The 14526-nt window shown below is 37.3% G+C and overlaps 1 protein-coding gene across 1 annotated transcript in view; it reads left to right on the top strand.

Annotated features, from left to right (window-relative positions):
- The first annotated feature begins 4561 nt into the window (after window positions 1-4561).
- Window positions 4562-14526, top strand: part of CNGA1 (cyclic nucleotide gated channel subunit alpha 1) — a 44048-nt gene continuing 34083 nt past the window's right edge. Inside the window, exons 1-2 of the mRNA XM_043871135.1 lie at window positions 4562-4688; window positions 6167-6346. Coding sequence (XP_043727070.1) covers window positions 6316-6346 — 31 coding nt within the window. The 5' untranslated portion in view covers window positions 4562-4688; window positions 6167-6315. The remainder of the gene's footprint in view (window positions 4689-6166; window positions 6347-14526) is intronic.

Here is a 14526-nt window from a genome sequence, read left to right as displayed (position 1 = left end):
GGACTGAGTGACTGAGCCTGCACACACAGCCATATATTGAACACCTCATTTGTGGAAGAAAGTTTACTTACTATGTTAGATATATCTTTTAACTAAGAAATAGAGAAGACTTAGAAAATATTTTTAAAAATTGAAGTATAGTTAATTTACAGTATGTCAGATGACACCACACTTATGGCAGAAAGTGAAGAAGAACTAAAGAGCCTCTTGATGAAAGTGAAAGAGGAGAGTGAAAAAGCTGGCTTAAAACTCAACATTCAGAAAACTAAGATCATGGCATCTGGCCCCATCACTTCATGGCAAATAGATGGGTAAACAGTGACAGACTTTATTTTTGGGGCCTCCAAAGTCACTGCAGATGGTGACTGCAGCCATGAAATTAAAAGACGCTTGCTCCTTGGAAGAAAAGGTGTGACCAACCTAGACAGCATATTAAAAAACAGAGACATTACTTTGCCAACAAAGGTCTATCCTAGTCAAAGATATGGTTTTTCCAGTAGTCATGTATGGATGTGAGAGGTGGACTATAAAGAAAGCACTGAAGAATTGATGCTTTTGAACTGCGGTGTTGGAGAAGACTCTTGAGAGTCCCTTGGACTGCAAGGAGATCCAACCAGTCCATCCTAAAGGAAATCAGTCCTGAATATTCATTGGAAGGACTGATGCTGAAGCTGAAACTCCAATATTTTGACCACCTGATGTGAAGAATTGATTCATTTGAAAAGACCCTGATACTGGGAAAGATTGATGACAGGAGGAGAAGGGGATAACAGAGGATGAGATGGTTGGATGTCATCACTGACTCAATGGACATGAGTTTGAGTAGGCTCTGAGAGTTGGTGATGGACAAGGAAGCCTGGCGTGCTGCATTCCATGGGGTCGCAAAGAGTCAGACATGACTGAGCGACTGAACTGAACTGACTGAAGTGTACAGCAGAATGATTCAGTTATACATATATTCCTTTTCACATTCTTTTCTATTATAGGTTATTATATTATAGTTCTCCATGCTATATAGTAGGTCTTTACTGCTTAGCTATTTTATATATAGTAATATGTATATAAATTCATTTGTGTCACTTTTTCAGATTCCACATATAAGTGATATTATATGATATGAAATAGAGAAGTTTTATAACTTGCCCTCGGTAACACAGTTAGCAAGAAAAAGAACTAGATTTTGAACCAAAGTGTATCTGACATCCCGACTGTTAAGCCAGATTGCCTCTCATAGGGAGTGGTATGCACACTCCCTATCCCAGTGCCTGGCATGTAACACTCCCCATTTTTTCTTAACTGAATAAGGGCACTAGCATTTTGTCAATCTTGCACATTTTATGTATTTTGGACTCTGATTTATTGAATGGAGAATATTGAAAAGATATTTAATAAATATATATTATATTAATATTGATACATACTAGCTATTTGGAAGTGGTAAATTAATGAAAATCATGGATCATGTCAGAAAAGAACACGTTTTCATGTATATACCACATCATGTTATAGTATCATGGGGTCCTGGACTCCCAAATTATGCTAATGGGATTTAAGAACTTTGGGGTTCAAAGGGCAGTGGAAGGCAGTTCTACTGTTTATCTCCTTATCAGTATCGCTGCTCTCAAAGCTGTACAGGCTCTACTTTCTCTTGCTGGAATCCTGAATATTAAGGTAAATACAGGTATGGGAAAATACATAAATTTTTCATTCATCTATTTCAATGAATATTACTGAGGCACTGATATGCACTAACTCCTTATTTTCCAAACAGATCCCCCATCTCCCTCTATCCCCATCCTGTTCTTCTTGGTGCCTTCCTATCTCATTAAATTACAATCTCTTCTTTAGTTTCATGTGTCAAAATCTAAAGTCCACCTTGACTTCATTCTTTCACTCACACCACCCCACCCCTGCCTCCATGTAGTCAATCAGCAAATCTTATTGTCTCTGTCTTAAAAATACATGCCTTTTTCATCATCTCCACATCTGCCATCCTGGTCTGAACCACTGCCATCTCTCACTGAATTGCTGTCATAGCCTCCTAACTGTTCTTCACATGATCTGTCCTCTAAGACCTTAACTCCTTCCCCTCCAGCCTTTGTTTCCTCTAACTTAGCCACCTGATCTCTTTGATGTTCTTTAAATACTCTAAGGCAGTCATGTTTTTGAGATTTGCACATAGGATCTGCCCCCCCAGAACTAGGCATGACTAGCTTTGTGCCTATATTGAGGTGTCAGCTAGGTGAGGTCTTCCCTGAATACCCCATCTAAAACTGTCCTGCCTTATCCCCACATCATTTTCTCTCCCCCCTGCCTTATTTTATCATATTATTGATCACTGTCTGACTTCTGTGTTTACTGCTTAGTTTATTGTCTTGTGCTGTCCTACCCCACTAGAATGTATCCTCCATGAGGGCAGGAACTTAGTTTTGTTTACTATTAAACTTCTTAGTGCTTAGAAGGGATCCTGGCACTGAATATCTGTTAAATGAATGATTATGCATGGTATTGAGCTAGACACTAAAGATACAGTCATGAATAACACAGACACCATCCCTTGTGGAGTTTACAATTTTTATAGGGAAGACAGACATTAAACAACGTAGCTCAGCTGGTAAAGAATCTGCCTGCAATGCAGGAGACCTGTGTTCGATCCCTGGGTAGGGAAGATCCCCTAGATAAGGGAAAGGCTACCCACTCCAGCGTTCTGGCCAGGAGAATTCTATGGAGTGTATAGTCCATGGGGTCACAAAGAGTCAAACACTACTGAGTGACTTTTACTTTACACGAGATTTAATTATTATGGTTATAAGTGCTGAGAAGACATCATTGACCATTCTGACTACAGGTCTTGGTGTGCTGGAAGACATACTATCAAATATTTAATAATTTAGGGCCAAGTGCCAGAATCCTTTAAATCACACAATTTTTGAAATGAAAATACAACAGAATCAATGTCACACAAATGAGCATCTACAGTTAGAGGCAGTTTAAATAGGATTATAAAGATTTAGAGGGAGCTGACGAAGCAAGGCTGGGAACCAGACTAAAAGTAGCCTACTAAACAGATAATCCAGTGTGGCTATGTTCTCTCCATCAGTCAAGGTTACTGCAGGCCCCAGAAAGAGAAATCCATTGGTAGGCCAGGTCAAGTTAACTGTCCTTTGGAGGAGAAAACAAAATGAAACAAGATGAAACATACTTTTACCCTTTTAAATTTGGGTAAATCAGAAAAATATCGTAGTATGTGTGTTGTATATATAAATACAACATTCCTGCTTACCTTCAATTTCAGCAGAGATAATTTTCCCCCAGAAGTTTTCTTGACCAACTCTTTTCCTCTCCAAATCTTAGGGCTTCTTTTGTGTGCTTCCTTAACCCTCTGTCACACACACTCTTTTGTAAGCACCTCTTGCTTTGCCTGTTTCCCTCTTGTGGACAGTCTCTAAGGAAAGGGCTCCCACATCTTAGAGCAGCACTCAGTGTAGCGTGGAGCTCAGGAATTACATGTTGGATGAATTCTGTGCCTTTATGAAGGACTATTATTTCACATTGTTAAGTACTGTACACACAGAAAACATATATTTTCATTTTAAAAAACTGAAGAGAATTATTTTATTTGGTCACACACTGCTAGAATTATGTAACAAATTGTTTAGAAACAGGGTATAAAAAATAGCTCTGTATCTTTACCTGTTAGCCAAGTACGTGTGGCTATTAAATAACTGTCAAAAGTCCAATCGCAACATGTTGAATACAGGTAAGGCCTAGGGAATGTGCTGCAAAGCTCCAGTTTAGAGGAAAGTGAAAGGAGAGAGAGCACGTTATTAAGTGTTCTCTTATATATACCATGAGCGTGTCATATGCTGTAATCTTGCTCCATTTTTCTCACAAAAACCTACTGAGGGAGGTATTATATTTCCATTTTACAGATAAGGAAATTGAGACTCAGAAAGGTTAAGAAATTTTCTCAAGACTGCACAACTAGCAAGTGTCATCCCAAGAATCAAAAATATTCACTTCATCCTTAATTATAGTTTTGGAATAGGAAAGGTGCACAAAGGCAGTGTAAGCTAGTAAGGGAAGATAAAATAAATGAGAGATTCTAATGGTGTGTGTGTGTGATTCATTGGGGAATAGCTATTGTATAATGGCAAGTTCTGTGAAGTTTTATGTCAACCAGGGGTTGAGTTGGCAGGAGGAAGAAAGGTATCAGAATTATTGCTCAAACTTATTTAATTCATTGAATCATTCTAAGAGTATTTCAGTTAACAGGCAATCCAGGGGAAAATGAATGGCATTATGAGGGGGCAAGTTCCTAATCTTGTCATCTTGTTTTATTTTTAGGTATATTTGTTTTAGTTACATCTTTGGGCTTCCCTCACAGCTCATTGGTAAAGAATCTGCCTGCAATGCAGGAGACCTCAGCTTGATTCCTGGGTCAGGAAGATCCACTGGAGAAGAGATAGGCTACCCATTCCAGTATTTGGGGGCTTCTCTTATGGCTCAGCTGGTAAAGAATCTGCCTGCAATGTGGGAGACCTGGGTTCAATCCCTGGGTTTGGAAGATCCTCTGGAGAAGGGAAAGACTATCCACTCCAGTATTCTGGCCTGGAGACGGTATTCCATGGACTGTATAGTCCATGGGGTCACAAAGCATTGGATATGACTTTCACTTGGTGTATGAGGTAAGATTAGAAAAAGATTGCTCTAAATAACCATAAGATATTTCCTGAGTCAGCAGATGTACTTTTTTTTTTTTTTTTTTACTTCTTTTTGGCCATGCCATGTGACTTGTAGGATCTTAGTGCCCTGACCAGGGATAGAATCTGGGCTCCTGGCACTGGAAGTGTGGAGTCCTAACCACTGGACCACCAGGAAATTTTTAAGAAAATGTATTTTAAACTTTTAAAAGAAAGCATACACATTTGTCATAGTAGACTATTATAAAGTTTAACTCTGCTATTTATCTTTAAAAAAATTTTAATAGTCACTTATCAAGTGTTTACCATGCTTTCAGTTCAGTTCAGTCACTCAGTCGTGTCCAACTGTTTGTGACCCCATGAACCACAGCACTCCAGGCCTCCCTGTCCATCACCAACTCCCTGAGTTCACCCAAACCCATGTCCATTGAGTCGGCGATGCCATCCAACGATCTCATCCTCTGTCGTCCCCTTCTCCTCCTGCCCTCAATCTTTCCCAGCATCAGGGTCTTTTCCAGTGAGTCAGCTCTTTGCATCAGGTGGCCAAGGTATTGGAGTTTCAGCTTCAGCATCAGTGAACACCCAGGACTGATCTCCTTTAGGATGGACTGGTTGGATCTCCTTGCAGTCCAAGGGACTCTCAAGAGTCTTCTCCAACACCACAGTTCAAAAGCATCAATTCTTCGGTGCTCAGCTTTCTTTATAGTCTAACTCACATCCATACATGACCACTGGAAAAACCACACCCTTGACTAGACGGACCTTTGTTGACAAAGTAATGTCTCTGCTTTTCAATATGCTATCTAGGTTGGTCATAACTTTCCTTCCAAGGAGTAAGCATCTTTTAATTTCATGCCTGCAGTTACCATCTGCAGTGATTTTGGAGCCCCAAAAAATAAAGTCAGCCACTGTTGCCACTGTTTCCCCATCTATTTGCCATGAAGTGATGGGACTGGATGCCATGATCTTAGTTTTCTGGATGTTGAGTTTTAAGCCAGCTTTTTCACTCTTCTCTTTCACTTTCATCAAGAGGCTCTTTAGTTCTTCTTCACATTCTGCCATAAAGGGTGGTGTCATCTGTATATCTGAGGTTGTTGGTATTTCTCCCAGCAATCTTGACTCCAGCTTGTGCTTCATCCAGCCCAGCGTTTCTCATGATGTGCTCTGCATATAAGTTAAATAAGCAGGGTGACAATATACAGCCTTGACGTACTCCTTTTCCTATTTGGAACCAGTCTGTTGTTCCATGTCCAGTTCTAACTGTTGCTTCCTGACCTGTATATAGGTTTCTCAAGAGGCAGGTCAAGTGGTCTGGTATTCCCATCTCTTTCAGAATTTTCCACAGTTTATTGTGATCCACACAGTCAAAGGCTTTGGCATAGTCAATAAAGCAGAAAGATGTTTTTCTATTTTAGGAAGTGTAATAATCTCTTCATGTTACTATATCTCATTTTCATCCTCAGATCTGCAAGGTATTATCATGTCCATTCCATGGAAACTGAAACTGAGGCCCAGAGGGTTCACTACCATGCTCTAGTCTCAGAGCTGGTGAACTTGGAGCTGAGATTCAAGCCAGGCCTGTGACTCCAAAACCTCTGCGTGTAAACTCAGCATGGCGTCACAGACACCACCCCAACCTAAAGGTGACTGTGTAAGAGAGACGGAAGTAAAGTGAACGTTAAATTTAAGAACAAGAGGTTCTTTTTTATTAGACAAGTATAATTTTCTGAAAAATCCTTACTTCCAAGAAGAGATATCTAACTAAGCATATTAAGGAAGTCTACAGTAATAAATCAGAAAAAAAGTTTTGTGAGTATGTGAAGTGAAGTGAAAGTTGCTCAGTCATGTCCAGCTCTTTGTGATCCCCTGGACTATATAGTCCATGGAATTCTCCAGGCCAGAATACTGGAATGGATACCATTCCCTTCTCCAGGGGATCCTCCCGACCCAGGAATTGAACCACGGTCTCCTGCACTGAAGACAGATTCTTTAATAGCTGAGCCACCAGAAAAGCCCTTAGTGAGTATGTAAACTATCAAATATTGCATTAAAAACTCTGAGGAAAATTTACTGTTTGGTCATTAGAATAATATTTGGACACTAACTGGTATATCTTATTGCCACACCTAAAGTATGCCTTATTCTTTCAGGGATGCTAAAACTCATCCAATTTTGTTTCTGACTAGATATGTTTCAGACATACAGCTCTTCCACAAAACACACATTAAATGGGTCAATTAATAAATAAGTACACCTTATTTATATTTTAATAGTTTTATTATGATGGCACTCTATTTAAAATTCTAGTCATAATTTATAAAAAGCCTATAATTCTACCCAGATTGTAATGCTGGGTGAATTGAAAATAGAACTTTAATAAAATTCATTAGCCAATATTACCTTGGGTTAAGTTTAACTGCAAATTTGTTAAGAGGTATAGTATGAGGAAAACCCCTTTTGTTCCTAAATCTGTCACATATTAATAAGCTTGGGCTCTAGCAAAGGATAATGGTGCTTTGCTGTTATTTTCATCTGTATATAAATCCGCAAATCCAATACTGGCTCATGAAAATCCTCCTTTGTCAATGCCACAGAACTGTTTCTTTCCTTGGGAATGATTAGGAAAACTAGCTGTTCGTGCATATTTAAAGAAAGGAAAAAGATCAGTGTATTTATTTCTTTTAAAAATTAGGACCTGGATTTTGACAATGTCCAGATTTACACTATATCCCTGTTTGTTTTGGATATACCACTGACTTCTGTTTCTAGAAGACATAGATATAGTGCTTAAGCAACCAAAGGTAAGAACTCAGTGGTAATTAAAATTATATTTTCACATATGTTTATACCTCTATCTCGATTTATTAATGCATCAGCATTTGCTTTGTTTTCCATGGTATATACTTTCTAGCTACAACTGATGGTTTTATTTTTGTTGATTTCTCTGTAGTTTTGACAGATAAATGAATATTTTACTAAATACAATTTAGTTAAAGATACAATTTTAATTAAAAATAACACTAAATAAAGTCTGGCAATATGGTCCTGCTAATCTGAATATCACAGCATAGTAAATACTACCTTTTTGCAAGTTTCAAGTTCATTTTTTACAAATGTAAGTATAGTTGATTTACAGTATTGTCTTAGTTTCTAGTGTACAACACAATGAATTTGGTTTTATATATGAATGTATGTGTATACATATGTTACATATATATATTCTTTTTCAGATTCTGTTCCATTTGGATTATTAAAAGATATTGAGTAGAATCCCCTGTGCTATATACAGTAGGTCCTTGTTGTTTACCTTCAAGTTCATTTTTAGAAGTCAAAACAATACCTTTGTTCAGATGTGTCTTTCCTCAAAGGAAGTATCATATACTAGATTTTCTTTCTTTTTAAGATATTTGAAGGTGGAACACTGTCAAATTCATATAAATTTTAATAAAACTTCCTGAAAATATGAGCTCCAACTCATTGGAGACGTTTAAGAACTTTTTAAATGTTAGTTACTTTATAAGCATTATTATAACAACCTGCACACCTCCTTTAGAGGTAAATGGTCTAAAGAGGTTTAATGACTCTCTCAAGGTAACATATTACCATTATGTGATGGAGCCAGAATTTAAATTATCTTGCTTTCTTTTATTTCTCCATGACAGGCATGTATAATTTAATTAGACTTTTAAAAACTTAGCAATTATTTGATAGTTTTATTTTCCTGGCCTCCCTGGTGGCTCAGAAGGTAAAGAATCTAAAGAATCTGCCTGCCTGCAAGGCAGGAGACTTGGGTTTGATCCCTGAGTCAGGAAGATGCCCTGTAGAAGGGAATGGCTACCCACTCTAGTATTCTTGCTTAGAGAATTCCATGGACAGAGAAGCCTGGAGGGGTTCAGTCCACAGGGTCACCAAGAGTCAGGAACCACTGAGTGACCGACACTTTCACTTTTTTCACTTTATTTTTATAAACTTAAAACTACTCTTTATCATGTTTATTGTGCCAAGATTACAGGATTTTAAATATTTGTGCTTTCATTCTGTATCAGAAAGTTAGACTTTATTAAACTGAGCTTTTAAAATGGTCCTACTGTTAAAGACATATCTTATAAACTAGCTTTTCACTCCTTGACCTTTTCTGTTTATATATCCCTCAGTCAATTTGTTCCACTATATTCATTCTTTCACTTACTCTTCTTTCTATAAATGTTACTCACTTATGGTTTTGTCAGATGAAGCAGGCAGAAAAAAGATAATGGGGATGGAGGTGGTAAAGCATCATGATGTTAACTGTAAATAAAAGACCTAATAATTATTGGTTATACTTTATATCCCATAGCGCAGGGGTCCCCAACCTCCAGGATCTAATGCTTGATGACCTGGGGTGAAGCAGATGTAATAACAATAGAAATAAAGTGTACAGTAAATGTAATGCCCTTGAATCCTTACCAAACCATCCCCCTCAACCCTGGTCCTTGGGAAAATTGTCTTCCACGAAATTGGCCCCTGGTGCCAAAAAGGTTGGGGACCGCTGCATAGAGAATATACCCTCTTTCCTCTACTCTTGGAATATTGGCACATATTGACCACAAAAATAATCTCAATTAGGCAAAAAAAAAAGTATACATTCTCTGGTCACAGTCAAATAAAGTTAAAAATTAATAAATTTAAATTAAGGACCCTACCCCTTAGAAATGAAAAAAAAAAAAAGGGGGGGGTGGGAAGGGGGAGAAATATCAAATAACTCTTTGAAGATAATAACAAGACACTATTATAGAGCTTTCTCTTTTTCATGGAGGTAATTTTTTTTTTTTCAGTGGGTTTTATCATACATTGACATGAATCAGCAATAGATTTACACGTATTCCCCATCCCGATCCCCCCTCCCACCTCCCTCTCCACCCGATTCCTCTGGGTCTTCCCAGTGCACCAGGCTCGAGCACTTGTCTCATGCATCCCACCTGGGCTGGTGATCTGTTTCACCATGGATAATATACATGCTGTTCTTTCGCAACATCCCACCCTCACCTTCTCCCACAGAGTTCAAAAGTCTGAGATTAGATCTCAATTACAGGAAAAAAATTGTTAAAAATTCAAACATATGGAGGCTAAATAACACGCTTCTGAATAACCAACAAATCATAGACGAAATCAAAAAAGAAATCAAAATATGCATAGAAATGAATGAAAATGAAAACACAACAACCCAAAACCTATGGGATACTGTAAAAGCAGTGCTAAGGGGAAGGTTCATAGCATTACAGGCTCACATCAAGAAACAAGAGGTAATTTTTTAAGCTATGAAATTAATAGTGCTAAAAACTTAAAAGTCTGGATAAAATAGATTATCTTCTACATAAACAAATGCCTAAATTTAAATTGAAGAGTAAAAGTTAAATTGACTAATACTTATGGACATGATTTTAAAAAGGGGTCCAAAACTACCTCCAAAAAAGCTACAGTACCCTAGATATTTTTATTTATCATTCAGTAAAGACTTACTTGGTGCCGACTATGTGCCAGTGATGGTCTTAGATAGAAACTTTGCTTTGTTTCCCGCTGTGTCCCCATCAGTAGGTCGGCGGGATAAATCTGCACCGTGCCAAAGGCCGTCACCTGACATACGAGTGCGTGGGAATCAGGCTGTCATATCTTAAGTTTTGGCTATGGCACTAACCAGACAGCCGGCACTTTCCTACGTCCCCTCAAAGGGAAAATAGCATGTGCCTTCTCATCAGCAGACGACCATTATGCCAAGATTTTGAATTGTGGTAATATAGATACTCTAGAGTGTGAAGCAAGTGCTTATAATTACACATGACAGTTCTCAAATGTTACAAATGTTCCCAGTTACAAATCAACTTAGCTTTAGCTGATGAAAGGTAACTAGTGAAGTTTAATGTATATTCTTGAAAAAATAGGAAATTACTAATAAAAGAAAACTTCCTTAACACAATAAAGAAAATTTATCTAGAACCAGTGAGAAAAATAGGAGAAATTCTAGAGACTGAAACAGAAGCAGGATATATTATCTATTATTTAACAGCGTTCTATAACTTCTACTCAACATAATGAAATGAGAAAAATAAACAAGATATACATTTTGAAGAGATAAAATTATTGTTAATTGTGGGTATTGCCTACCTAGAACATGCAAGTGGATCAACTTAAAACTATTAAATCTGAAGTTCCAATAAGATGATAGGCTGCAAAATAAATATATAAATTGACAGCTCTCCTATAAATTAGTAGTAACTAGTGAGACAATATGTTTAAAAAATCTTATTTATAAACACAAATTTAAATACATAGAATACATTTAACTAGAAATATGCATAGCTTGTTTAATGAAAACTATAACGACTTAAAACATATATAGTAGACTTTAAAAGCTATCAATAAATGAAGAGACGTCCCTTGTCAGGTAATTAAAAATTTTAATATATTAAGTATGTTGATTCTCTCAAAATTAATCTGTAAATGTAATGAAATCTCTTTTCAAAGCACATTGTTTTCTTGGGAAATGATAAAATTGTTCTAAAGGCAATTAGGACTAAGAAATTTACACATTGTACTGTTATAGTATTTAAATGTGATCATTAAAGTGATGATAGAAGGTAGATGTTTAAATTTTGAGAGTAGTGTTTGTGCAATAAAATAAATATCAAAAGTAAAGCAAAGATTTTTTTGGAAGGTTTTCATGAGCCAGGCATTATGTAAATTTCTGGAAACATAAACATCAGAGTTCACAGGTACCTGATCTCAAGTCCGGTGGGACAGACCCTGATAACTGGATCATAATACAATGATGGGTCAGGGCACTCACGAGAAGTCTTCCACATTACATGAGTGCTGAGGGGAAGCCACAAGCACCCAGGCATCCTAAGCCTAGGCATTAGAATATTTGCTCTTTTCTTCATTCCTTACCTTCTTCAGATGCTGTTTCTTCTGCCAGGAGTGCTCATTTCCACTACTCCCTTAGTAAACACCTACTCATCCTTCAAAACCCAGTCACATATTCCCTGCTTTGGAGAGCTTTGCATGAATCTCCTGACTCCACAGAGCCTTTATACACACAATATTGTCATACTGGATTTTTGTTACTTACAGGGCTCTCTTATTAACTTCTTTAGGGCTGGAAGCCTGTCTTAACATGCCATCCTTCCTCTCTTCTTCCTTGTCTTCACACTGCAGCAAGCTATACGGCGCATAGCACGTGCTCAACAAGTGTTGAGAAACAAAAATATTAAGTAAAGATGAGATTATGTTATCTTCAAATTGTTTAAAGTAAAATTATCAGTAGTTTTAATGTGTTCTTTTGGGTATAAGACATAGATTTATAAGAAAAGCAGGGAAAAAATTATCTTAAATTTCAAATAGTCATTGTGACTGACAAAATTCCTGTGTAATTAGAATCCAGGGGACCTCAAGTGCTGGGTTAGAAATACTTATTTGCCTCTTTGTATGTTTACTCACTATTGTTTCCATCAAATTTTGTATTTGCTTTGTCCCAAGGATGTAAAGAGCAAAGAAAGTTCTCTGCTTTTAAGAAGCTTAGAAAAGAATTGGTAAAGTGGAATAGTCACATGCAAACGTAGATGTATGTACAAGGAAGTAAATGCTTGTGGCTAACATAATGGTTTAAAATATAGTCAATACATATAATAGATGGTAAAATTACAACAGATTTTGTGGAAGATGAAACCCTAATTTAGACTTTCCCCAAAGGCTTCTCATCAGCATCCATTTTCTGAGAAATTCCATTCTCATCACATTGCATTTCCTGAGAAACAAATATTTGAGTGAGGTACCCTAACATAAAGGTCAAGGAAACCTGCAGGTAATCATAATTTATTAATTTTTATGGTCAATTTTTAGAATTCAGAATACTTTGTGATTGAGTGGGGAAAAGTGGAGAGGATAATGCATTAAGGCTTCCAACCATTGCGGAAAGTCTTCATTCTTACCCTTGATTAGTGTAACACATTGATTCTAGAGAAAATTTTCTTTGATGATGTAGGGTCTTGTGATGCTCCAGAGTTTTAATATATATGACTTTATTGTTATAATCCATACTTTAAGTTTATTTGAAAAATATTCCTAGTTCTGGTCATTGGGAATGGAGTAGCAGTTTTGCTCTTAGGACGTTTACTTTTCTGGCATTTATATCACTGTTTTCTTGTAAAATGTTTGGCTAAAAAAATGAGTCTAGAAAATATATTTGGTTATTTGATGGTTTATTAACTGCCTTTTGATTAATTGAGATTTTACTTTATGATGGCCCCTGTGCAAATTTCCTGTGAATTGTAAAGGTGATGATAATGACTAGGATAATAATGACCACCTTAGTGAAATTGTTGCTTCTTGAGAAAGTGTTAGGGTTAGGGTTATTCTTTTGAGAAACTATATTGAAATTTATCCTTTTATTATAAAATTAATATGTGCATATTGTATAAAGTTCAAATAATGCAAAGATCTAATCTCCAAAGGTAACTATTGTTTATAGTTTACTGCATGTTGTTCTGCACTTTTTTTTGAGGCTTGAATTTTACTGGTTGCATTGGCGGATTAGAGTACATTCTTTAGAATAGCTTTGCACTAATGGAGAAGAAAGCATTTCTCTTTAAAAAGGTACCTATTTACTTAGTGTCAGTGTAACAAATAATGTTGTTGTTCAGTCGCCCAGTCGTGTCCAACTCTTTACAACCCCGTGGACTGCAGTCTGCCAGGCCTCCCTGTCCCTCACCATCTCCCAAAGTTTGCCCAAGTTCATGTCCATTGCATCAGAAATGCCATCCAGCTATCTCACCCTGATGCCCTCTTCTCCTTTTGCCCTCAATCTTTCCCAGCATCAGGGACTTTTCCAGTGAGTCGGCTGTTTGCATCAGATGACCAAAATATTGGAGCTTCAGCTTCAGCATCAGCTCTTCCAACAAGTATTCACAGTTGATTTCTCTTAAGATTGACAAGTTTGATCTCCTTGCTGTTCAAGGGACTCTCATGAGTCTTCTCCAGCACCACAGTTTGAAGGCATTAGTTCCTCAGCACTCTGCCTTCTTTGTATTCATACATACAAATAATGGATGAATACCAAATACATCATTTTTCTCAATTTTGGGGGGACATTCACAAAGAATTCTACTCCAGAAAGCACCAACATATAGGAATCCTCATACAAGTTGAATCGTCTTTGGCTAATGCTAAAGCGGGAGTTGGTGATGGACAGGGAGGCCTGGTGTGCTGCAGTCCATGGGGCTGCAAAGAGTCAGACACGACTGAGACACTGAACTGAACTGAAAGCTGAAGCTCCTGCTTTGGTTACCCGATACGAAGAGCTGACTCATTGGAAAAGATCCTGATGCTGGGAAAGATTGAAGGCAGGAGGAGAAGGAGGTGACAAAAGATGAGATGGTTGGATAGCATTACCCACTCAATGGAAATGAGTTTGAGTAAACTCCAGGAGATGGTGAAGGACAGGGAAGTCTGGCATGCTGCAATTCATGAGGTCTCAAAGAGTCAGACACGACTGAGTGAATGAACAACAAATAAGTAAACAGTGTGCGTGCTCTGAGCTGCATAATATGCAACTGTCTTTGTTTAAAGATGATGCTTAAAAGTCTGCATGCTCTGCCAGACTTAGAGACTGGATTGCTCAGTTCAGTTTTCAATTTTATCCAGAAGTAGTTCACTGCTTATGTGACATAATATGGTCAAAACATAGTTGTGATGATAATTAAATGAGATCATGTGATGATAATTAAATGAGATTAAAGGAGTTAGATTGCTTAGCAAGCCAAACACTGGTAAACAAATATTTCTTGCTAAA

Source organism: Cervus elaphus, chromosome 17 (genome assembly GCF_910594005.1).
Source record: "Cervus elaphus chromosome 17, mCerEla1.1, whole genome shotgun sequence".
Lineage (NCBI taxonomy): Eukaryota > Metazoa > Chordata > Mammalia > Artiodactyla > Cervidae > Cervus > Cervus elaphus.
Note: the sequence above shows the minus strand (reverse complement) of the source record. Positions and strands in the feature narration are given on the sequence as shown.